At 39.5% G+C, this 26,466-nt stretch overlaps 1 protein-coding gene across 4 annotated transcripts in view; it reads right to left on the reverse strand.

The window, feature by feature from the left end:
- The window catches only part of TASOR (transcription activation suppressor), a 72,587-nt gene that overhangs the window by 35,605 nt on the left and 10,516 nt on the right, over positions 1–26,466 (reverse strand). For all 4 annotated transcript variants that reach the window (XM_066351696.1, XM_066351695.1, XM_066351698.1 and 1 more), the window contains exons 3-11: positions 25,808–25,900; positions 24,984–25,056; positions 23,556–23,647; positions 22,322–22,483; positions 20,548–20,672; positions 18,414–18,445; positions 17,279–17,384; positions 15,969–16,072; positions 15,786–15,889 (exon numbers count right to left, since the gene is read on the reverse strand). In XM_066351696.1, the coding sequence (XP_066207793.1) occupies positions 15,786–15,889; positions 15,969–16,072; positions 17,279–17,384; positions 18,414–18,445; positions 20,548–20,672; positions 22,322–22,483; positions 23,556–23,647; positions 24,984–25,056; positions 25,808–25,900 (891 nt within the window). The remainder of the gene's footprint in view (positions 1–15,785; positions 15,890–15,968; positions 16,073–17,278; positions 17,385–18,413; positions 18,446–20,547; positions 20,673–22,321; positions 22,484–23,555; positions 23,648–24,983; positions 25,057–25,807; positions 25,901–26,466) is intronic.

Below are 26,466 nucleotides of genomic sequence, written 5' to 3' on the forward strand. Positions count from 1 at the left end.
AGGTATCTATGAAGAATGATCGGCTCTGGCCACTTGGCTTAGGAGTAGAGCATGGCCCAGATTGTGGCTGTCCCTGGTTTGATTCTGGGTCAAGGTATACAGGAGAAGTGACCATCTGCTTTTCCAACTCTCCCCCCTGCCTCTCCATCTCCACTCTCGCAGCCATGGCTCGAATGGTTCGAGGGCATTGGCCCTGAATGCTGAGGATGGCTCCATGGAGCCTCCAACTCAGGCGCTAAAAATAGGCTGGTTGCAAACATGGCCCCAATGGGCAGAGAGCATCAGTCCCAGACAGGGTTGCCAGGTGGATCCTGGTCAGGGTGCATGCGGGAGTTTGTCTATCTCCCCTCCTCTCACACTTGGAAAGAGAAAAAAGAAAAAGAATACTCATATCAGAAACAATATTAAATTTAGGAACATCCCTCAAGTTTTTTAATATTAAAGTCAACTTAAAATTAACTTGACTTACCACTAACCAAGAGAACTCAATATAATTTTACTTAGCATATAAATCTCCCTGTGGGAAAACGAAACTTTCCCAGACTTCTCAATGCTTCTGCAAAAGGCCCTCACCTTCTGGTACTCAGAAATGTCTATTATATAGAGTATTTGCTTTCATTTTACCCAGAAATAGTTTGCTTTTAACATACCTTAATAATTAGATCAGCATTCAATTATCTAGAGTTAACTGCTCTGATCCAAAGGATAATTAAATCTCTCTTGTTCCTCCAAGACTGCCAAGTGGGTACACAAGAAGGCTTTGGACTTAATATTCATTAACATTTTCAGAGGCCTTTTCAGGAGGGAAGGGAGATGGCTGCCTCCTGTTCTTTAGTCCCAAGATGCCAGAAAACTGAGAGTATCACCTATTTACATTTCAAGCAGGAATCAGTCCGAGGAACTTGGGAGATGTCATTGGAACCAAGAGAGCTGGCTCCTAAAAAGATTTACTTACTTACCAAATTAAGTCAGGTAAGCATGAAACACAGGTTTGATCACATTGCATACATAATCAAAACCTTATCCCACAGGGTAATATTCATCAATAAAAGTACATAAATTTCAGGTAAATATCTCCACAGCATTTGTTATATATGTTGTATACTTTTCTTTACTTCTTGATTCTGGGAAGACCCATTCCTCCACGAACCTTGCTCAGATGAAAAAATGATGCCAGTATTCTTCCTATGCTGATCTCACGATTAGGAACTAAGCAGGTATTATAATTTTCTGATAAGGTCTTTATTGTCCAGACTCTCAGTACTCATTCTCTGAAATGTAAAAACTAAAAGGATTTGGATAATTCACCACATCCAAACCTACTATGCAAACCTTCACTTTCATTTTCTGAACTCAAGAATTAAACAGATTTTTCATCATGAGGAATACTTATATTATAGACAGGCTTTCAGAGGAAAACAAAATATGTATGTAAATATGTTCATATGTATTGAATGTGCATGTATGTGCTGTGTTCTAAGATGTTTAATCCAAAGGTGTCTAAATAGTTGGTCAAAGAATTATTGCTGGATGTCCACCAATTCCTAAGTGTATTAATTCTAACTATATGTTTGTATATAATTTGACACTCCTATATATAAACAATTGGTTGGTGAAGAAAATCTACTATATGCACACAATAAAAATTCTACGTAGACACAAATCAGAATGGCGCTCATCAACAAAACAACACAGAATTAGTGCTGGCGAGGGTGTGGAGAAAAGCGAACCCTCCTGCACTGCTGGTGGGAATGCAGACTGGTGCAGCCACTGTGGAAAACAGTATGGAGATTCCTCAAAAAATTAAAAATCGAACTGCCTTTTGACCCAGCTATCCCACTTTTAGGAATATATCCCAAGAACACCACATCAATGATTCAAAAGGAGAAATGCACCCCCATGTTTATGGCAGCATTGTTCACAATAGCGAAGATCTGGAAACAGCCCAAGTGTCCATCAGTAGACGAATGGATTAAAAAGCAGTGGTACACAATGGAATACTATGGGGCCATGAAAAAGAAGGAAATATTACTTTTTACGACAACATGGATGGACCTGGAAACTATTATGTTAAGTGAAATAAGCCAGGCAGAGAAAGAAAAATATCATATGACCTCACTCATTTGAGAAATCCAACGAACAATATGAACTGAGGAGCGGAACAGAGACAGAGGCAGGATCAAAGGATCCAAAAGGAAAGCGGACAGAGGGAAAAGGGAAGACAGGGTGATAGGATGGGATAAGAGCAGAAAGGCAAATCCTGTAGGGAAGGGGAAGGGTGTTGTGGACTGCAAATGGCAAAAAGCCATTATAGATTCCAGGCTTAGCAAAAGGCTAAGTTCTCCCCCCTTCACCTCCATATTGGCTATGATGCTGAGTATTTGCACCTACTTCACTTGCTTGCTTAAGTTGCTGGAAGCAATTTACATGCCCTTCCTCTTACTCTTTGTTCAGATGTTGGTTGATTTCACTTATGCAGGTAGGGGGATTTCTGTTTATGCCTTGGATGTGTAACTTTGTATCAAGATCTTTCTTGATTTGCATTTGGCTATATAATAAAGCAAACTGGGGCTATGGGGCACTCGGATATTGCCATCAGCATTTGAAGAGTCCTCCCAGTCCCATTTTTTCTTAGTAAGTGTGTTTCCTTAATTCCGCACCCTTATTAGGAGCCGCGCTGGTCCGCAGCAAATGGCGCCCCAACAGAAGACTTGAGTACAAGGAAACTAAAACTGAAGGCAGGTGATGGAACGCCCCAAAGTGAAGTGCACACAGTGAGTCAAGAAAGTTTTTGGGGAAAGTATAAGTGGGAGTAAAAGATTATGGGACAGATAGGGTAAAAAATAAGGGACCTTTTTGTAGAAATGTTTCCGTATGAGGACAAATCGTTGTCTGAAGAGCATCAGGGTGAGCTGGAAACAGAGGGATGTGAATAGAGGACAACTTGGAGTCTGAGGATGATTCGGGGGATAAAAAAATCCGTGGCTATGGCTGCCTTAGCCACGGGGCCTCCGCCGCCCTCGGTTTCTTCCTACATTCAACCCTCTGATCTTCCGTTCCCTTATCGGGCTGATTCTGGAGTCTATAGCTCAAAATCTGGGAAATCTCCCTCCAACAATCTATAGACCAGGCTTGAAATACAGGGGAAACAATAAATGGCTTTACCCGTTTTCCTGTTGTAGAAATACAGGATGATACAGGGAGACTAGTGCGAGAACATGAACCTGTACCTTTTAGAACTCTGAAAGAACTTAAACCTGCTTGTGTTCAGTATGGGCCTACTGCCCCTTTTTCACTTGGTTTATTAGACACTATTAGTGCAAAGGCTCTTCCTCCAAATGACTGGAAGGTGATTGCTTGTGCTTGTCTCTCTGGGGGTGATTATTTGCTGTGGAAGTTGGACTTTCTTGAGAATGGATAGGAGACTCAGGTATTAGGAAAGTTACATCTTTTCCTGTTATGGTCTGATTTTCTTTAATGTTTTAACTACAATCTTCTGAACTCTCATTTTGTTTCTTTCTTATTCTTTGCCTGGAAATTGAGGCAGGGGACCTGTGTTGGATCTGACTATAGAAAATATCCCAGCAGCTGCGGAGAGCAAATTTTCTTGGGGAGATTTTGTTTAATCCCATCCTTCAGTCCCTCTGTCAGAAAATGCCCTGACTAAAATCAGGCAGGCATCTTTCTAATCTGGTCGTGCTCTGAAATCCCGGGTTTCTCTCTGGTTTGTCTGGTTCATCTAATTCTTATTTCTGTTTAGTCTTTGTTTAATGTTGTCTAAAATGTGTCTGTTTTTAAGGCCTAAATTAAGTTCTCTTTTTTGCATGCAAAAAAGGGAAATGCTGGCTCTAATATTTAGAAAAAAATAGAATGATTTTAGAACTTGTAAGGAAACTAGACAACCAACTTACACCATTCACAAAAATAAACTAAAAATGGATAAAAGACTTAAATGTAAGCCATAAAATCATAAGCATCTTAGAAGAAAAAATAGGCAGTAAGCTCTCTGACATTTCTTGCAGCAATATATTTGCCGATTTACTTCCACAGGCAAGTGAAATAAAAGACAATATAAACAAATGGGACTGTATCAAACTAAAAAGCTTTTGTACAGCTAGAGACAGTAAGAACAGAATAAAAAGACAAACTACACAATGGGAGAACATACTCGACATTACATCTGATAAGGGGTTAATAACCAAAATTTATAAAGAACTGGTAAAACTCAACACCAGGAAGACAAACAATCCAATCAAAAAATGGGCGACTGCTGGCCGGTTGGCTCAGCGGTAGAGCGTCGGCCTAGCGTGCGGAGGACCCGGGTTCGATTCCCGGCCAGGGCACACAGGAGAAGCGCCCATTTGCTTCTCCACCCCTCCGCCGCGCTTTCCTCTCTGTCTCTCTCTTCCCCTCCCGCAGCCGAGGCTCCATTGGAGCAAAGATGGCCCGGGCGCTGGGGATGGCTCTGTGGCCTCTGCCCCAGGCGCTAGAGTGGCTCTGGTCGCAATATGGCGACGCCCAGGATGGGCAGAGCATCGCCCCCTGGTGGGCAGAGCGTCGCCCCCTGGTGGGCGTGCCGGGTGGATCCCGGTCGGGCGCATGCGGGAGTCTGTCTGGCTGTCTCTCCCTGTTTCCAGCTTCAGAAAAATGAAAAAAAAATTATTTAAAAAAAAAATTAAAAAAAAAAAAAAAAAAAAAAAAAAAAAAAAAAAAAAAAAAAAAAAAAAAATGGGCGACTGGCTGGTTGGCTCAGTGGTAGAGCGTCGGCCTGGCGTGCAGGAGTCCCGGGTTCAATTCCCGGCCAGGGCACACAGGAGAGGCACCCATCTGCTTCTCTACCCCTCCCCCTCTTCTTCCTCTCTGTCTCTCTCTTCCCCTCCCGCAGCCAGAGCTCCACTGGAGCAAAGTTGGCCCGGGCGCTGGGGATGGCTCTATGGCCTCTGCCTCAGGCGCTAGACTGGCTCTGATTGCAACAGAGCATCGCCCCAGATGGGCAGAGCATCGCCCCCTGGTGGGCATGCCAGGTGGATCCCGGTTGGGCACATGTGAGAGTCTGTCTGACTGCCTCACCGTTTCCAACTTCAGAAAAATAAAAAAAATAAAAATAAAAAAAGGTGAAAGAAATGAATAGACACTTCTCCAAAGAGGACATAGAGATGGCCAATAGGCATATGAAAAAATGCTCCACATCATTAATCATTAGAGAAATGCAAATTAAAACCACAATGAGATATCACCTCACACCAGTCAGAATGGCGCTCATCAACAAAACAACACAGAATAAGTGCTGGCGAGGATGTGGAGAAAAGGGAACCCTCCTGCACTGCTGGTAGAAATGCAAACTGGTGCAGCCACTGTGGAAAACAGTATAGAGATTCCTCAAAAAATTAAAAATCAAACTGCCTTTTGATCCAGCTATACCACTTTTAGGAATATACCCCAAGAACACCATAGCACTGTTTCTAAAGGAGAAATGCACCCCCATGTTTATGGCAGCATTGTTCACAATAGCGAAGATCTGGAAACAGCCCAAGTGTCCGTCAGTGGACGAGTGTATTAAAAAGCTTTGGTATATATATACTATGGAATACTACTCAACCATAAGAAATGATGACATTGGATCATTTACAACAACATGGATGGACCTTGATAACAATATACTGAGTGAAATAAGTAAATCAGAAAAAACTAAGAACTATATGATTGCATACATAGGTGGGACATAAAAATGAGACTCAGAGACATGGACAAGTGGTCATTACAAGGGGTGGGGGAGGAGAAGGAGGAGGTTGGGGGAGGGAAGGGGCACAAAGAAAATCAGTTAGAAGGTGACCGAAGACAATTGGACTTTGGGTGATGGAAATGCAGCATAATCAAATGTCAAAATAACCTAGAGATGTTTTCTCTGAACATATGTACCCTGATTTATCAATGTCACCCCATTAACATTAATAATAATAAAAAATAAAATAAAATAAAACCTTAAAAAAATAAAAATTACTACAAAAACCAGGGGAGAAAACTAAGATGAGTTGCACAACAGAAAGCAATGTCTCATGTGAGAATTCTAGTATGTTATGAAATTGTTAAAAGAGGCAAACAAAATTAATAAACCCTGCTTCAAATGTCAAAAAAATGACATTCAGTTATAATCATCTAATATTCATACCTTGCAATCTGACATAATTCATACCTTGCACTGACTTAAGTTCATTCTTCAAAAATATGTAGCACTTTATATACTAATCAGTCATATAAATATGACCTCTATTATCTTCCTTAGGGCCAAGGAAAACTTCCTAATTGGTCCTATTTTCTAAATGCCTAGTTATGTGCCAAGAGCCACAATAAGTTCTTATTCAACAAAAGTTCTCACTCAATCTTCACAATTACCCTAAAGGAAATTTGTTTATTCATTAGACAAATATTTACTGAGTGCCTACTACAAGCCAGACAATAAATAAAACAGAAAAATTACTGCCTTCATGAAAGTTACATTCTGGCAGGAGGAGAAGAATTCATAATAAAGAAATGACTTCAGGACCCTGGCCAGTTGGCTCTGTGGTAGAGCATCGGTCCAGCATGTGGAAGCCCCGGGTTCAATTCCTAGTCAGGGCACATAGGAGAAGCGCCCACCTGCTCTCCACCCTTCCCCCTCTTCTTTCTATCTCTTTCTTCCCCTCCCACAGCCAAGGCTCTATTGGAGCAAAGTTGGCCCATGTGCGGAGGATGGCTTCATGGCCTCCGCCTCAGGTGTTAGAATGGCTCCCGTTGCAACAGAGCAACTGTCCCATGGCAAAGTATTGCCCCCTAGTGGGCATGCAAGGTGGATCCTGGTTGGGTGCATGCAGGAGTCTTTCTGCCTCCCTACTTCTCATTTTCAGAAAAATATAAAAAAGAAAAAAAAAGAAAAGAAATTACTTAACCAGATAGGTTAAATTATAAAATAAAAGACAAGGAAGAAAAACAGAAAATGCAAAGGGTGATACATTGGTAATATTAAATAGGGCAGTCACCAAAAGGCTTCACTGAATTTCTATTTTACAGATGAGGAAACTGAGGCTCAGAAAAGTTAAATAACTTTCCCACAGTAAACCAGCTAGTAAGAGGGGAGAAAAAGAAAAATAAAAAAAAGAACTTGTAAGGTGCACTCATTTAAATTTAAATAGAATAGAATGTAGATCCTTAAGACTTACTGATTTGGTTAGTGCACTGTGAGGTGTGTTCAGAGTTAGGAACCAAATAGCAATTTAAGTATTAGGATTGATCAAAGTTATATGTTATACTTGTGTTTTTTGAGCATAAATTGTCTTTTTTATGTGTAAGGTTATACTCAAGCAAAACAAAGGAATTGAGCAAAATTAAGCAGGACCCTAATAAGTCATTTCAAGAATTTGTCTCACGGCTAATGCCAGCGGTTGAAAAAATAGTAGAGAATAAAAATGTAGGAAAGATTTTAATAAAACAATTAGTCTATGAAAATGCTAATTCTGCTTGTCAGACTAAACTTCGGCCTCACCGCAAGAGGGAAGATATAGAGGAATATATCAGAATATGCGCAGATGTTGGGCCTTCATACATGCAAGGTCTTGCTTTTGCTACAGACATTAAGGCAAGATTTCCAAGACGATACTTTGATAAAGGGCAGAACAAGCGAAAGAAGGAAGGTCAGGGAAGTACTTCTGCCCATGGATACTATTTCCAATGCAGGGGTTTGGGGCATTTTGCTAGAAACTGCCCTGCTCCCCCAGATATCAGTCTTGGCCTCTCCCTCAAGGAGAGCCAGCCCTTAAGGCTCTGGACCTCTGTCCATTTTGTAGAAAGGAGAAACATTGGGCGAATAAGTGTAGGATTAAATATACTACCGGAGGGCAGGGAAACAAACAATGGGGCCGCCTCTCCGGCCCTATCAAACAATAGGGGCGATGTCAGTGTTTCCTCAGCAAACTCTGATTCCAGCAGGCCAAACATTGCCCAACTATCCCGGGCAACAACAGGCAGTGCAGGACTGGACCTCAGTCCCACCTCCCAACTCGTATTAACTCCAGAGATGGGACCTCAAGCTATACCCACTGGAATTTTTGGGCCACTTCCCAGTAACACAGTGGGACTCTTATTAGACAGAAGTAGTTTAACTATGAGAGAATTTTTTGTTCTTCCTGGAATAACAGACTCGGATTATACAGGGGAAATTAAAGTAATGGCTCACACTCTGAGGAATATAGTCACTATCTCCTCTGACATGAAAATTGCTCAATTAATCCTTTTACCTCTTTTAAGACAAGGCCAAACCCTGCAAAAGGGACCCTGAGAGAATCAAAGATTTGGCTCCACTGATGCTGCCTACTGGATTCCAAAAATAGGTCAGAAACGCCCTGAAATGGAACTAACAATACATGAGCATAAATTTAAAGGACTTTTAGATACTGGAGCTGATGTATCTGTTATTGCTAAGCTATATTGGCCTCCTTCCTGGCCCACTCATGCAGCAGCCACAGAATTACAAGGCATAGGGTAGAGTAAATCCCCTCAACAAAGTTCTAGTTTTTTTACAATGGGAAGATAAAGAAGGTCACTCTGGATTTTTTCAGCCTTATGTGCTCCCTGGATTGCCAGTTAATTTGTGGGGTAGAGATGGTTTGAAAAATATGAGAGCATTGCTTGTCAGTCCTAATAGTTTAGTCAGCACTCAACTGCTTGATCAGGGATTTTTGCCTACTAAGGGACTAGGGAAAGAAGAGCGGGGAATTCTCACCCCAACAGAAGTGCACCCAATACCAGAAGGTGTGGATTAGAGTATCAAAATTTAGCATAGGGGCCTTGGTAGCTCCTGCTACCCCAATAATGCATTGTGCAGACCCAATTACTTGGAAATCAGATAATCCTGTATGGGTAGACCAATGGCACCTTCCTCAGGAGAAACTTAAGGCAGCTGCTCGACTGGTACAAGAGCAGTTACAGCTTGGGCACACTGAACCATCTAATAGTCCATGGAATACGCCTATATTTGTCACTAAAAAGAAATCAGGAAACTGGAGACTATTACAAGATTTGAGAGCAGTAAGTAAGACTATGGAAATTATGGCTCCTCTCCAGCTGGGACTCCCTTCTACTACCATTCCATGAAATTATCACCTTGTAATTATTGACTTGAAGGATTGCTTTTTTACTATTCCTTTAAGCCAGTGGTTCTCAACCTGTGGGTCGCGATCCCTGTGTTTTGGTCATTCAACCCCCTGCTGGGGTCGCGACCCACAGGTTGAGAACCGCTGATTTAAGCCCTCATGATTGCATTCCGTGTTCCTTCACTTAATTTCCAGGCTCCCATGGAGCATACCAGTGGAGAGTTTTGCCTCAAGGTATGGCTAACAGTCCTACTTTGTGCCAAAAATATGTTGCTCAAGCTATCTCTCCAGTAGGAAGGCAGCACCCTAAGGCATACATAATTCATTATATGGATGATATTCTTATTGCTCATCCAGATCAAGACATTGTGTTGATTATTTTGCAACAACTAGAATATTCTCTGAAAGAATTGGAACTTTATATAGCTCCTGAAAAAGTACAGCAATCTTTACCTTTTTCTTATTTATGACAAATTATTGAGGGACAACAAATTCGTCCACAAAAACTAGAAATCAGAACAGATCATTTGTAAATTTTAAACAATTTCCAGAAATTATTGAGATATTAATTGGCTTAAAAGACCTTCCTTGAAATTAACTACCGGAAAACCGAAGCCACTTTTTAATATTCTTAGAGCCACACTTTTAAATTTTTTTTTTTTTTTTTTTTTTTTTTTTTTTTTGTATTTTTCTGAAGCTGGAAATGGGGAGAGACAGTCTGACAGACTCCCGCATGCGCCCGACCGGGATCCACCCGGCACGCCCACCAGGGGCGACGCTCTGTCCACCAGGGGGCGATGCTCTGCCCCTCCGGGGCGTCGCTCTGCCGCGACCAGAGCCACTCCACCGCCTGGGGCAGAGGCCAAGGAGCCATCCCCAGCGCCCGGGCCATCTTTGCTCCAATGGAGCCTCGGCTGCGGGAGGGGAAGAGAGAGACAGAAAGGAAGGAGGGGGGGGTGGAGAAGCAAATGGGCGCTTCTCCTATGTGCCCTGGCCGGGAATCGAACCCGGGTCCCCCGCACGCCAGGCCGACGCTCTACCACTGAGCCAACCGGCCAGGGCCTAGAGCCACAATTTTAATATTCTGATAAACCAGTTTCTCCTCGGCTATTTACAGCTGCGGGACAAGCAGCTTTAAAGCTTTTAGAAAAATCCTTGCAACAAGCACAACTAAAATGCATAAATCCTGAAGAATCAATTGCCTTACTAATTTGTCCCTTGAGTTACACTCCAACGGGACTATTGTGGCAAGCTTCAGGTCCTATTGAATAGATTCATTTAGCTGTTACTCCTAAGAAAGTTTTATCTCCATATTTTGATCTTGTCGCCTCCTTGATTATCAAGGGATGTAGGCGTCTTACAGTTTATAGGTTTTGAGCCTCAAATTATTGTTGTTTCTTTTTTCAAAGGATCAACAACAATGGCTCTGGGAAACTTCCACTAAATGGCGAATCACTTTTGCAAATTTTACAGGCCAAATTAATTCTCACTACCCAGCTAATAAAATAGTTTAATTTTCATTAATTACATTTTTATTTCCTAAAACAGTTGTTAATGAGCCCATTCCTGAAGCACCTACAATCTTTACTGATGGATCCAGCTCAAGAATAGCAGGCTTAATATTCAATGGACAAGTTTATACTGAAACAGTCACCTTAAAATCAGCTCAAAGAGCATCGGCCTGGCGTGTGGAAGTCCCGGGTTCGATTCCTGGCCAGGGCACACAGGAGGGGTGCCCATCTGCTTCTCCACCCCTTCCCCTCTCCTTCCTCTCTGTCTCTCTCTTCCCCTCCCACAGCCGAGGCTCCATTGGAGCAAAAGATGGTCTGGGCGCTGGGGATGGCTCCATGGCCTCTGCCCCAGGCGCTAGAGTGGCTCTGGTCGCAACAGAGCAACGCCCCGGATGGGCAGAGCATTGCCCCCTGGTGGGCGTGCTGGATGGATCCTGGTCGGGCGCATGCGGGAGTCTGTCTGACTGCCTCCCCGTTTCCAGTTTCAGAAAAATACAAAAAAAAAAAAACAGCTCAAAGAGTAGAATTACATGTCATTATCATGGCTTTTCAGCATTTGCCTCCTTTAATCTCTATACAGACAACAAATATTTACTTATGGTTGTTTCCACTATAGAGACTGTTGTCTTAGAGACAACTGCTGATGAGGAACTATTTCAGCAGTTTCTCCTTCTTCCAAGACTTGTACGTCAACATAGAGCTCCATGTTTTATAGGATATATTCGAGCTCAGTCCATGCTCCCTGGAGCTTTAGCACAAAGGAATGCCCTTGTTGATCAAACTACCCAAAAGAAAATTATTGGAGCAACCATGACAGATCGAGCAATTCAGTCTCATATTATTCATCACCAGAACGCTGCAGCCCTGCATAAACAGTTTCAACATTCTCAGGAAGCAGCATGGCAGATTGTTAAATCCTGTCCAAGGTGTCCTATACTATAACCTGACCCTTCATTTGGAGTTAACACTCAAGGACTCCTACCAGGACAACTTTGGCAAATGGATGTTACTCATATACCTTTATTTGGCAAACAGTCCTTTGTCCACGTTACAATGGATACTTATTCTGGATTTATAGTAACCTCTGCCAGAACAGAAGAGGCTGCTAACCATGTTATAGCTCATTGTCTGAATGCATTTTCTATTATTGGATTTCCTAAACTGATTAAAACTGACAATACTCCTACATATGTAGGAAAAGCATTTACTATATTTTGTAAAACCTTTCAAATTACAGGTATTTCTTAACAATCTTTAAAGTTAAGGTATTATTAAAGTGTACCCAGCAAATATTTAAGGTCAATTTTAAAAAATATAAAAGGGGGAGTCATATTCTGGAACTCCTGCGGGTCTATCTTATCATGCTTTTTACTTTAAAATTTTTCTTTTGAATGCTGATGAACAGGAGATGCCAAATCCTTTTCTCCTGCAAACTTCTACCCTAATAACAGCTAATAACACTGTTTTGTCCTTTTCCAAATAGCTCCAGATATACAGAAAAGGTTTATATAGGCGGATGGGGATCCTCAATCCCCTCAGTGAGATCTTCTGAGCATGGCTTTTAAGATACTTAGAGGCAGAAAAAGCCCAACAGAGATCAGGTGAACTACCAGCTTTTAGGATATGCCCTTAAAGGCTCCAACGCCCCAAAGGGATCTCATAGGACTCCATCTGGGCCCTGCTTCAATAGTGGAAAGGAAGGTCATTGAGCTAAAGCCTGCCAGACTTACATGCCTTCGCTGTGAGGAAAAAGGGACACTGGAAGGTAGGCTTCCCCCTTGCTCCTCTAAGGGAGGGTTCAGTCTCTTCCAGTCCTGCTCCAGCCACCTGTGACTTAACCTTGCCCAGAAAGCTGGGGTTTGCCATTGAAGGCTAAAAGTGCCCAGGGCCGTTGGCCCCATCTATGTCACTGTGAACAAGCCTAGGGTATTTCTTCCAAGTAGCAGGTAAACTGATCTCATTTCTTATGGACACAAGGGCCACTTAACTATGTCTTGCCTGAATATTCGGGTTTTTACTCATCCCTCAAAGATCTCTATTGTGGGTGTTGATAATCCTATTTTCTGCTGCTTTGTTTAATATATAGTGTTTCCTTTATTCCTCCTGCTTCAATGTCCCATTCATATTTTAGGCTGGGACCTACTTCTAATTTAGAGCTCTTTTTCTCCTTTTTGCCAACCTCTATTGCGAATTTACCTTTGCCACCCAGCTTAGTGTATCCCAAGGTTCTCTTCACTACGTCATGGTTGCAGAGCTCCAGGGAAAAGCACCCTGGTCTCATCTCTCCAGGCAGAGGAGAACAGAAGCTCCATCTCCACACATGCTACAGATGGCTTTTCCAGTCTACCTGAATCATTACCAGCTGGAAGCAGCGGTCATTGGGACTTGGACGTGAGCTGCAAAGTATAGAAATATGACAGCAATTCCTGTGCCATGCAGACTTTTCCTGTCCTGCTCCTTATGACAGCTTCTAATGGACTGAACTGGGGTTGGGTTGCATCTGCAGGGATTTGGAATGGTGTTGGTGCCAACTCAGACTTGGTGAACACGTTAAAGACATTACTCTTTTTATAGATTCTTGTTATACTGGCTAAGAATTTGCTTAAAGGTTTTAATCACTGTAATGTATTAGAATACTTGTTTGAGCCTGACCTGTGGTGGTGCAGTGGGATAAAGCATCGACCTGGAAATGCTGAGGTCCCTGGTTCAAAACCCTGGCTTGCCTGGTCAAGGCACATATGAGAGTTGATGCTTCCAGCTCCTCCCCCCTTCTTTCTCTCTGTCTCTCCTCTCTCTCTCTCCCTCTCTCTCCCTCTCCTCTCTAAAATGAATAAATTAAAAAATATATTTAAAAAAAAAAAAAAAATACTTGTTTGAGTATCTGTTAGTATTGGCTATACTAATTTTGTGTTTGTTCTGTATTTTTTCAGTCTGCCTCCAAATTATAATCAGGGAAACTAGGAAATCAGATGAGTGCAAATCTCAGCACACAAATTAAAAATAAAAAAGAAAAGGGGACATGTTGTGGACCATAAACAGCAAAAAAGCCATTGTAGATTCAAGGCTTAGCAAAAGGCTAAGTTCTCCTCCCTTCACCTCCATATTGGCTATGATGCTGAGTATTTGCACCCACTTTACTTGCTTAAGTTGCTGGAAGCAATTTACATGCCCTTCCTCTTACTCTTTGTTCAGATGTTGGTTGACTTCACTTAGGCAGGGTAGGAAGATTCCTGTTTATGCCTTGGGAGAGTTCCTGTTTTAGCCTTGGATGTGTAACTTTGTATCAAGGACTTTCTTGATTTGCATATGGCTATATAATAAAGCAAACTGGGGCTATGGGGCACTCGGATATTGCCATCAGCATTTGAAGAGTCCTCCCAGTCCCATTTTTTCTTAATAAGTGTGTTTCCTTAATTCTGCACCATTATTAGGAGCCGCGCTGGTCTGCGGCAGGAGGGCGACAAGAGGGATGTACCAGAGAACATGGGGGGGATGTATTCAGGGGGACACTAGAATCTATGTAAACACAATAAATTAATAAAAGTAAATAAATGAGAGACTCTTCCCCAAGTAATAAAAAAAAAATTCTAGGTAGATAATATAAATGAACTTGCTAGTTCTGAAAATCAGTGAGACAAATCTCCATTTGACTAACTGGAAACTGAGCCTCAATAAAGTGAGGAGTAAAAAGAAGTCAGCTGCTGAATAACCCATATTAAATGGCAAACCTGCACAAGAAACTTCTCTCTAATGGGACATCCTATCAGCATTTAAACACAAGCTCACCTATCTCATGTTAACAGGAACCTTGAAATAGCCACTCCCTTCTCTGCAACCACCCCGTCTCCTTCAGCTAATCTGTACATATTATCATAAATTCCTTTTCCACTCATTCCTAAACCCATCACAATCTGATGCCTCACCTAATCTCTCTACCTAAACTCTACATACTCAGTATCTATTAAACTCTATACTACTGATTAAACAGTTCTTAAATCAGTCTCTTCTTACATCATCATCCATACCTTTCTTATCCAACCTTCCCTCCATCACCCTCTAATATAATCATTACCTCATCTCTCTCTCTCCCCCCTTCATTATAAGGTAAGCGTGAAACATAGGTTTGATCATATTGTACACATAATCAAAACCTCATCCCATTTACTTTAAAAACCATTGCTCTTAGGATTAAGTCCAAACTTTGAAACTTTGAACACTGCTCGTATGATGCTGCAGAACATAGCTAGCCTCTTACATAATTTCCCAGCCTAATGTTCTACAACTTTCTCCCAACTACTATAGTATTCTTTTATTTCTTCAACCTCACAAAGCACCTTCTTTGTAAATCTTCAAATATGCCTATCTCTACTGGAACAAACCACATCTGAGTAATTCCATTTATCATTCTGTGCAGTTCAGCAGAAGAGTCTCTTTGTCTCAGTTTTACCGAACTATGTAACCTGCATAAATATGATATTCAAGAAATACTGTTTGAATATCACAGTCACAAAATACAATAAAGACACTTCATGAGAAGACTGGTCTATAGTAGGTCTAGGTGCCATGGCTATAAAGTAGGGTACCAAAGGCCACAGTAAAACGCTGTTAACTAAATGGCAGCAATAAGACAGAAACCTTGCCCTGGCCGGTTGGCTCAGCGGTAGAGCGTCGGCCTAGCGTGCGGAGGACCCGGGTTCGATTCCCGGCCAGGGCACACAGGAGAAGCGTCCATTTGCTTCTCCACCCCTCCGCTGCGCTTTCCTCTCTGTCTCTCTCTTCCCCTCCCGCAGCCAAGGCTCCATTGGAGCAAAGATGGCCCGGGCGCTGGGGATGGCTCTGTGGCCTCTGCCTCAGGCGCTAGAGTGGCTCTGGTCGCAACATGGTGACGCCCAGGATGGGCAGAGCATCGCCCTCTGGTGGGCAGAGCGTCGCCCCTGGTGGGCGAGCCAGGTGGATCCCGGTCGGGCGCATGCGGGAGTCTGTCTGACTGTCTCTCCCTGTTTCCAGCTTCAGAAAAATGAAAAAAAAAAAAAAAGACAGAAACCTTGTGGTATTTTCAGAAGCAAAAATAAAATAAATTGAAATATTAATATGATCACATTAATATGAAAGTTTCTAAGGGAGAAAGAACATTTTAAATTTAACTCACAAGCTTTTCTCTCTCTAGTTTTTGCAGCAAACTCTCCATGTTACTTCCAATTCTTGTCTTTTCTACAACTTCATAAAGACTGCAATACATTCCACTCTTCAAAACTGACATAAGAAAAAATAAATAATCAATATTCAAATTCAAGTCTGCTTTTTATTTTTCAGTAAAATTAAATTACTTTACCTTCATTTGAACCAAAGTATGCTTCCTTGTAAAACAGCGCTGGAGGAATTTTCTGTTTCAGCTGATCAATACTCATAACTGTTTCAACATCTAATTTCTCAGGACTGAAAGAAAATTGAAAAGGCATATTTCTTTCACTGTATTTTTAACTCCAGCAATGGTATATATCTCTCTCTTTCTCTCTTTTATATATACATACACACGCACACACACACACACACACACACATCTTGCTGGAAAACAATAAGCATATTTATTAATACCATACTTTTTTTCTAAAAAGGGTTTGATATGGGAAGTCCAGACATACAGGTAAACAGATAGGCTGGTAATATTACCAACCTGCCAAACTTAAGGCAGGAGCTAATTTTATATACCAATATTACTAACTACTAAGGATATATGGTTGTCATTTTATTAAAGACAATTCAAGTATATACTGTTAACATAATCTTAAAACATTTATGAAGGCTAATAATATTTACTATGGTGGTAGTAAAGGATCACTTTAGACCTTTCTAAATATGATGCATAATACTGCAAAGTTTATATATTTTAACTTAACCTACCACATCAAAACCATTTCCAACAAAGAACTGATAGCTTTTAAGCCTATCATATTCAAATTGCTAAGTAAAAAATGTATCTAATTAGGATAAAACTTTTAAAAATCACTTTTAACATTTAAATTCTCTAAAAAGTTTTATGCCATAAATATGTATGACTTTTTAGCCCATCCTCAAATTAAGACAGAAAAGTGGAGGGTACATTTTGACAATTAAGTTTCTAAAGATATCAAGTCAATCTTTTTTTTTTTTTTTTTTTTTTTTGTATTTTTCTCAAGTTAGAAGCAGGGAGGCAGTCAGACAGACTTCCGCATGCACCCAACCAGGATCCACCCAGCATGCCCACCAGGGGGCGATGCTCTGTCCCTCTGGGGCATTGCTCCCTTGTGGCCAGAGCCATTCTAGCACCTGAGACAGAGGCCATGGAGCTGTCCTTAGCGCCCAGGCCAACTTTGCTCCAATGGATTCTTTGCTGCAGGAGAAGAGAGAGATAAGAGGAAATGGGGGGGGGGGGGAGAGAAGCAGATGGATGCTTCTCCTGTGTGCCCTAACTGGAAATCGAACCCAGGACTTCCACATGCCAGGCCCGACACTCTACTACTGAGCCAACCAGCCAGGGACAAATCAATCATTTTTAAAACAAACCAGTGTTTATATCTAAGTTCTTATGGACCAAAGTAAAATAAAAATATAAAAAAAGCAAAATAGCAAAATTGCTGTTTTCTTATAATACAGCATACTTACAGTTTGATAGGCAAAAAAGCACGAGTGGCTGACCTCAGAGAAATATAGCACAAAAGCTTTCCTTTATTTAAAAGCTGTCCTTTCCACAAGGTGTAGTTAAATTTATCTTAAAAAAAAAAAAAAAAAAGAGAAAGACAATTCTTGGCAGCCCAAAAGAACATACATTTACCAGAAATAAGGGGGAAAGTATCTAGAAACAAGGTTTTATAGAACAACAACACAAAATACTTGACATTTCTATTCAAAGGAGAGTTCAAAAATTAGACTTTTTAAGCTATCATTTCAGCTGCAAAGAATAACAAATTTGTCTAAATGTCTTCACATCAGAAAGCTGAATAGCAAATAAAATATAGTTACTGGCCTCATTTTTCTCCCAAAGGAAACTATTTTAAATCTAGTTAACTACAGAAATCCCTACAATATCTCACATCTTCTACTCAATCTCTTTTCATTGTGTAGAAACCTGACCTAAATCTCTTTAATACTTTTTAATACTGAATTTAATACTTTTAACATGCTGAGTTGTGAAACGTGTTTTATTTTTTACTATTATCACTTTTGGTCTATTCACTGCAGAAGCTGCTTCTCAAAGGAAACCTTAAGCGTGGATGACCCTATGTTGATGCTACATCTAATAATGGCCTCACCCTCTACATACTTTGCAGACTCTCATTCATTATAAAAATAAAACAAAACATTTATTTATTTTTCTTTCTTTTTGTTTTTCTGAAGTGAAAAGTGGGGAGGCAGAGAGATAGACTCCCTCATGTGCTCGGGACCCACCCGGCATGCCCACTATGGGGTGATGCTCTGCCCATCTAGGGTGTTGCTCCATTGCTACCAGAGCCATTCTAGCGCCTGAGGCAGAGGCCATGGAGCCATCCTCAGCACCTGGGGCAACTTTGCTCCAATGGAGCCTTGGCTGCAGGAGGGGAAGAGAGAGAAAGAAAAGGGAGGGGGAAGGGTGGAAAAGCAGATGGGCACTTCTCCTGTGTGCCCTGGCTGGGAACTGAACCCAGGACATCCACACGCTGGGCCGACGCTCTACCACTGAGCCAATCGCCCAGGCCTTAACTTATTTTTTACTAAGAGCACTTACTCTTTTGATTTAGAAAACTAAAGGAAAGAATCTTACCTGTGTTTCTATCTGCATTAAAGCTGTTAGATCTACAAATAAATTAAAAAAAAAATTACTAATTGCTAATATCAAGTTAACATTCAGGACCTTGATATAAGTGCTATTTTAATGGCATACTACATACGAGAATTAAATCCTCCCTCCAAGTAGGAGGAACCAGGTAATTACTATAACACTGAATAAATCCAAGTCTACGTGGAGGAAAAAAATTACTTGACTTGAATTACCATATTTGCCCAAAATTAAAGGACTGTTTCCCCAAAAATATTCACCAGAAAAACAGTTCATTAAAGCCTCTGTCAATTACTTTATTTTGGTGACAAGAGTCAAAGAAATGACCTCGATATATATTTATATATTTACTTTGTGACAGAGAGACAGAGAAAGGGATAGATAGGGGCAGACAGGCAGAAGGGAGAGCTCAGAGATGAGAAGCATCAATTCTTTGTTGCAGTTCCTTAGTTGTTCACTGATTGCTTTCTCATATGTGCCTTGACCGGGGGGCTACAGCAGACTGAGTGGTCCCTGCTCAAGCCAGCAACCTTTGGCTCCAAGCCAGCGACCTTTGGGCTCAAGCCAGCAATCATGAGGTCCTGTCTATGATCCCATGCTCAAGCCAGCGACCTTGGGGTTTTGAACCTGGGTCCTCTGTGTCCAAGTCTGATGCTCTATCCACTATGACACCACCTGGTCAGGCGGCCTCAATATATACTTAAATATAGTCTTTCATCATTCAATAAATATTTTCTAATATTTTAAGTAACAGGACTACAGGGATGAATAAGCCTTTATAAAGCTTATAATCTCATGAACAGACAGGCAACAATCAGAAAGGTAAGAATATATATAATTCACCAGATGATGATGTTTTTAAGTTCTTAGGAGTACAAAGAAAGACACTAAGAGCACAGGGATTAAAAAAAAATCACATAAGACCTCATTAATAATGTCACCTTTAAAGAGAGATCTGAAGGAAGTGTAGGAGTAAATTATGCAGCTAATTGGGGAAAGAGGGAACACAAATGCAGAGGCCCTGAGGAAAGAGCATCCATGGTGGCATTCAAGATACAACAAGAATGTTCAATCAAAGCTTGTTTTAAATGCTACGAAGTTCAACAGATGGAATCAAACAGGATGCAAAGAAAATTAATGGATAGTTATTATTCCTAGAAGAATGACCTCATAATCATTAAGTGTTGTATACCTTTTGAAGATCACTGCTGAAAGGCACTACAGTAAATGCATCATGAAGATCATAAATATAGAGAGACATATACACACACAAAAAGAAAAATGCACTGTCTGGATATTACATGAATCTGTACTTGTGGCTGTTGATGGTTTCCAGTACTATTCACTGATATGAAAAATGTGCTGGATCTCAAATAGCTAAAATGAAGACAAGACCATTTGATCTGGAAACTGATCAAGAGGTCAACCTCAAAAATGTATCGTATGTTTTATGAAAAGTGGCTTTTAAAACAGCAGTATTTCTAAATTAATAAATATATACATGACTTTGCACATGAGTACTCAAGGTAAAAATAAGTAGACATTTGACTATTTCACCTATATCCCTGTAAGTTTACTATTTAATTTTGCCAAAACATTTTTTGGAATAACCATATGGGAATAAAAAGGGGGAAACTGCTTTGTATTTGGTCACCCTATATTAGAGCTTATAAGAAATCATCAACAGTACTCAACTCGTGACTAAAAATCAGAAACATCTGGAATCTTTAAAAAATTACCAATGCCCAAGTACATATTTGATATAACTGGTTGGAGGTGGGGCCAGGGTAGCTTTACTAGAAGCTCCTCATTTCCAGGAGAGCTAATGCACAAAATTTCACTTTTAAAAAACTGCGTTCACTCAATTATACAAGCCTTCAATATCAAGGGAAAAAAAAGTTAACTAGTGAGATTCAAGTAAATTTTAGTTTGTAGTTTCATATAATTTAAATATCTGTCCTTCACATTGACCTTTTAAATCACCATGAATATTTATGTAGCTAATTAATTTAAATAAGAAAAAAATAGAAAAAAACCCAAAGTATTCCTTCTAACAAGGCAGTTCAGAATATGTAATAAATACCATTTTTAAATGATGTCCGAAACTCCTAAACCTTACCTTGATGAAGGTACAAACTTTGGAGGTTGTATATCATCTTTATAAGTAAAAGACACAACTGCATATGGACACACATGTCTTGGTCTTCGCCTTAGCTCATCAAAGCTATACTCATAAAAATAATACTAAAAATAAGAAAATGCAAAATTAACTTAAGAAGGCAAAAAGTAGAGTGGAAATCTTGTATTTATCTGCATGATTTTTGAGAACATAACACTTAAATGTACTTCAAAGAGAAAGTATCTTTAAGCCCTGCTTGTTGATGTATCTAAAATAATTTGTACTTTATATTCATTTTATGGCATAAAATATTCTGTTTCTGTATATATCAGATGCCAGGACACTAATAGGTATTCCAAAAGTTTAGTTCTTAAGAGCTGACCACTGGGAATGAGGTCAACAATTTTCCTCACAAAAATGTTACTAATGAGGCTTCCACATCAGCCCAGAAAAATCGATTTGGTACAAAAAGTAAAATTCTAATGACACAACTTCAACCAAATCTATCATGCTTTTCATCATGTCAATAGAAAAACATATTCTTGGCTTTAACTATAGACGAAGCAGCAAAATGGAGGTGGAAGAGATCATAAATATAGGTGAGAAAGATAGCTGACCCTCTTCCTATTACCCATATGTTTCTCCCCGACACCTATTCACAACATTCATCATTAGATCAGGATTTTGTGATTTGCAGACTAGTGGTTTTCTTAGAAATAGTGACCCAATTTATAAACAAGGCACTGTCCTTCAAAGTCCATTCCCTTGGGATAATACTGATTTCAATAATGTTGTTACTCTAAAAATGACTAGAAAATTTTTAGAAATATCAAGCCAGTTTACAAGTTCTGCTAGAAAAGCCAATAATTACTTTATAGTTATATCTCATATCTACTAATGCTACTATCATCTGGGAAGATAATCAAATGAGTCAGTCCAGATGACTTCAGTGAAAAAAACTGCTGCTAAAAGCCCCCAACAACACGTCTTGCCCATTGAGATTCTTCATAAAAAAAGGAGCAAGAAATAAATTCTATTTTATGTAACTAAAGTAAAAAATTAAAGAAATTTTTTTTCTAATGTGAATAAATTTAAAAACCTTTCCAGGGAGGTTAGCATCACTATCTTTCACATACAATCTACTAATTTTTACATACAATCTATTTGGATACATATATTTTACATGTTTATAAAAAATAGTAACATTACTTTATAGTCAAACATCATATAAAAACATAACTAAAATTCATCAAAAGAACTGTTAAGTATGTGTAGTTACTCTGTATCAATTTCATCTGAATAAAGCTTAAAAATTACTAAGTTTGTTTCTTAGATAAATGTTAAAAGTAAAAAATATCAAATCAATAGTAAAAAATAATATGAATTAAGACATTTCAAGGGGCTTCAACTCTACTTGGAAGAATGAATTGTATTAGGCAGGAGGTCTTTCTTTGTGAGGAAAATCCAAGGCTTCAAAATAAAATTAGATCATACAAAAAACAACAACAACAACAACAAAAAAAAAACCAGGATGGAAGTAACAGTCTACAGGCAGGGTGAGCTAGGCTAAGGAATCTGAGTATTATTTTTAAGTCAACGTTTCTGAACTGTCTTGGGAACAGTGAACCCACACCAATGAGGAGACACTGAAGTCTGCAGTAATATGTGGAAACCAGAGTCCGGACTGATGTGGTGGCAGAGAGAACTAAAAGCAAGACATTTTAAAGGATTTGGTGACAAACAGGTATCAGACTAAATGGATTCAAGTACCTACCTGAGTAAGCTCATAGGCTCGGTAAGCCAAAAGTGATGTAATTCGATTGGCATTCTTCGACATGTGACATTCATGCTTTGGTGTTGGGTCCAAAGCACTTTTATTTAATGCAGATTCCAAACTTTTTACACCCATGGGGTCATAGATACTTTTTATTTTACCCTAAAATAGAGAAAATCTGTTAAGTCCACCCAAACTTAATTACTGACTAATGAAATTACTATTAAAAAAAACTTTGAATATAAATCACTAACAACAGTTTTTTTTCCCTTTAATGCCAGGTAATAAAGTAATATCCAACACTTTTTGCCAGTACTGAAGCAGGAATAAAAGTTAACCATGAAAATACATGTTTGAATTTCATGACAAAGAAATAAAAATTTTATTTACAACACTCTTCACTAGCCTAATGACATTACCAACATAGTTTCCTCCTTTCTTCATTCTATTCTTCAGAAAGAAAAACAAATTCTAAAGCACAGCAAGCTTACATCAAAGATGGCAAACTACTCTCAAAAGTATCTTTTGGCCTTGCTGGGTAGCCCAGTTTGTTAAAGCATCATCCTGATACATCAAGGTTGAGGGTTTGATTCCTGGTCAGGGCACATACAAGATTCAACCAATAAATGCATAAATAAAGTAAAGCAACAGATGGATGTCTGTTTGTCTCCCCCCCCCCCCCCCACCTGTCCTCTCTTTCTAAAATCAATAACTTTTAAAAATAAAAACTAAAAAAAATTTTTTAGGCCCTGGCCGGTTGGCTCAGTGGTAGAGCGTCGGCCTGGGCGTGCAGAAGTCCCGGGTTCGATTCCCGACCAGGGCACACAGGAGAAGCGCCCATCTGCTTCTCCACCCCTCCCCCTCTCCTTCCTCTCTGTCTCTCTCTTCCCCTCCCGCAGCCGAGGCTCCACTGGAGCAAAGATGGCCCGGGCGCTAGAATGGCTCTGGTCGCAACAGAGCGACGTCCTGGAGGGGCAGAGCATCGCCCCCTGGTGGGCAGAGCATCGCCCCCTGGTGGGCGTGCCGGGTAGATCCCGGTCGGGCGCATGCGGGAGTCTGTCTGACTGTCTCTCCCCGTTTCCAGCTTCAGAAAAAAAAAATTTTTTTTAAACTATTTTTATATATCAAACACATGCAAACAGTTTTTTAATTTAATGAAACTCCTAAAGACTAGGTCAATTAAATCCGTATCAAATATTGTCTTTAATATATGAAATGTAAAAGTTGAAATTACCTTCATTATTTTAAATATAACAACATCACCTACTGCCCCAGCTTCCAAAGGATTAGCTTGTAATAAATCAGCATACCTAGAAAGATAGACACCTAGTAAAGAGGAAAAAATTTTTAAATTTGAATTTGAATAAAAACACGAATACAAAAAATCTAAATATTTAATCTGATTATAAGAGATAAATGATATGACTGATACCTTTTAAAAATATGTAATGACAGTAAAGATAGCTGGTATTTAACCACAGCAAAAATAAAACCAGAAGAAAACATGAAACTAATCAAATTTTTCAAATTATGTCTAAACTAAGACATAAAAAAAGATACATTCTTTTTCTCAATTTGGAGTATGCAAAAATCATAAACAATAGCTCAACTGGTTAGAGCATTGTCCCAAAATGCCAAGATTGCAGGTTCAATTCCCCATTAGGGAACACACAAAAATCAACAAATGAGCCTGACCAGGTGGTGGCACAGTGGATAGAGCCACATGCGGCCCCCTGAGGCCATTTATCCAGCCCCCGTCGCACTTCTAGAAGGGGCACCTCTTTCATTGGTGGTCAGTGAGAGGAGCACATTGACCATCTCATTAGCCAAAAGCAGGCCCATAGTTTCCACTGAAATACTGGTCAGTTTGTTGATTTAAATTTACTTGTTCTTTATTTTAAATATTGTATTTGTTCCTGTTTTGTTTTTTTACTTTAAAATAAGATATGTGCAGTGTGCATAGGGATTTGTTCAGGTTTTTTTTTTTTATAGTCCGGCCCTCCAACAGTCTGAGGGACAGTGAACTGGCCCCCTGTGTAAAAAGTTTAAGGACCCCTGGGATAGAGCGTTGGACTGGGACACAGAAGACCCAGGTTCGAAAGCCGAGGTCGCCAGCTTGAGCGAGGGGTCACTGGCTTGAGCACAGGATCCTAGACATGATCCCATGGTTGCTGGCTTGAGCCCAAATATTGCTGGCTTAAAGCCCAAGGTCTCTGGCTTGAGCAAGGGGTCACTCGGTCTGCTGTAGCCCCTGGGCAAGGCATACAGTATGAGAAAGCAGTCAGTGACCAAACAACTAAGGAACTACAACAAAGAACTGATGTTTCTCATCTCTCCCCTTCCTGTTGGTCTGTCCATCTCTGTTCCTTTCTCTGTTTCCGTCAAAAAAAAAAAAAAAAAAAAAAAAAATCAACCAATGAATGCATAAATAAATGGAACAACAAATCTCTACCCTTTCCATTCTTCTCTCTCTAAAATTAGTAAATTAAAAAAAATTTTTTTAAACCAGAAACAAAGATTAAAACTGGTTCTACATCACAGAACCTAAAATTAGTCTCCTCTTCTGGGAACATGACAATACATGCATAAATTTAATTATAAGGACTATAGCAAAATTAGATGATTTTTAAATGAAAATAGTAGGTAAATAAAAAAAGATTACCCATGGAAGGACTGCCAAGAATTGATATTTTGGAGTGGCCCACCTGTAATCCTTTTTCGCACATGCTTTGAACCTATAAAAAAAAACAACACCTCATCTTGCAATCATAATACATTAAAAGTGTGTAAAGTTAATTTGTAAACTTGTTTTAAATCTAAGCTTCTGAACTATGTATTTTCTACAATACATAAATTTTATACATATGCCGGTTTATAATTAAATATCAACGTGAAACCGGGTTATACTTTCAGCGTAACCCTAGTAGGAATCCATTTTTGTTTATGCTAGGTGTGATAGATACTCAGAATTCATGTGACTCATAAACATCCCCTTTTAGAGCAAACTAGAACTATCAAAATAATTAAAAAGTAACTCCACATAAAAATCTTCAATTAAAGGAGAAAATAGTTCCCAGCACATGTAATCAAGAATATAGAAGATAATCTATTTTAACAAAGAGAAAATTATTCATTATTAAACATATTCTAAGGAAGAAAATAGGTTTGGTAAGGAAAAAAATGAGAACAGCTGAAAAACCGCAAAATAATGAAATACTTCTCCCTTAAAATCATTGCTTCTACTTGTACATCAAGGAAATTTTATTTATAATTATCAATTTTTGTTTTTTAATAAATTTATTGGGATAACACTGGTTAATAAAATTATGTACATAGGTTTCAGGTATTCAATTCTATAATATATCATTCGTATCCTGTATTGTGTGCTCACCACCCCAAGTCAAGTGTACTGCTGAATAACTGAAAAATTAGTACCCTACAATGGAAACATCCTCAAATTTCTTTTTATAAAATGGGATCACTCACCTGATATCGATCAACCATCAGAAATGCATAGGATTCTGAAAGTTCTTTATCTAAACGGCAATCAAACTTCAGTTCTCTTCGCTTTTCTGTAAACTAAATGAGATTAAATCTATTACAACTCTGTAGCATGTGATTAAATTTTTCAATCTAAGAGTTTTAGGATTTTTATTTCTAAAAAATTCCAAACCTACCAAAATAGAAATTATCTTTTCTCTCCCTGTAATTTCTGTGCATCCATTTTTCCCTGTTTTAATTGACTCTTTACTTTTACAACACAGTCAAAGAAGCATCAAGTATTTATCAATTTTAATTTGTTACAATTTTACCACTCCAAGTCTCTCATAGATTTTTAAGTTCACGTTTCAATTATTTTTGCATCTCTTATTTAAAATGGTACACTATGTGAGTTAAATAGTTCAGTAAATCTCTGCTGAATGACCAACTTGTAGACTATAAACTCAATTAGGAAAATAAAAAAATGTTTTATTTCTTTATAAGAGTATTATTCTTGGCCCTGGCCGGTTGGCTCAGCGGTAGAGCGTCGGCCTGGCGTGCGGGGGACCCGGGTTCGATTCCCGGCCAGGGCATATAGGAGAAACGCCCATTTGCTTCTCCACCCACCCTCCCTTCCTCTCTGTCTCTCTCTTCCCCTCCCGCAG

This window comes from Saccopteryx leptura, chromosome 10 (genome assembly GCF_036850995.1).
Source record: "Saccopteryx leptura isolate mSacLep1 chromosome 10, mSacLep1_pri_phased_curated, whole genome shotgun sequence".
NCBI lineage: Eukaryota > Metazoa > Chordata > Mammalia > Chiroptera > Emballonuridae > Saccopteryx > Saccopteryx leptura.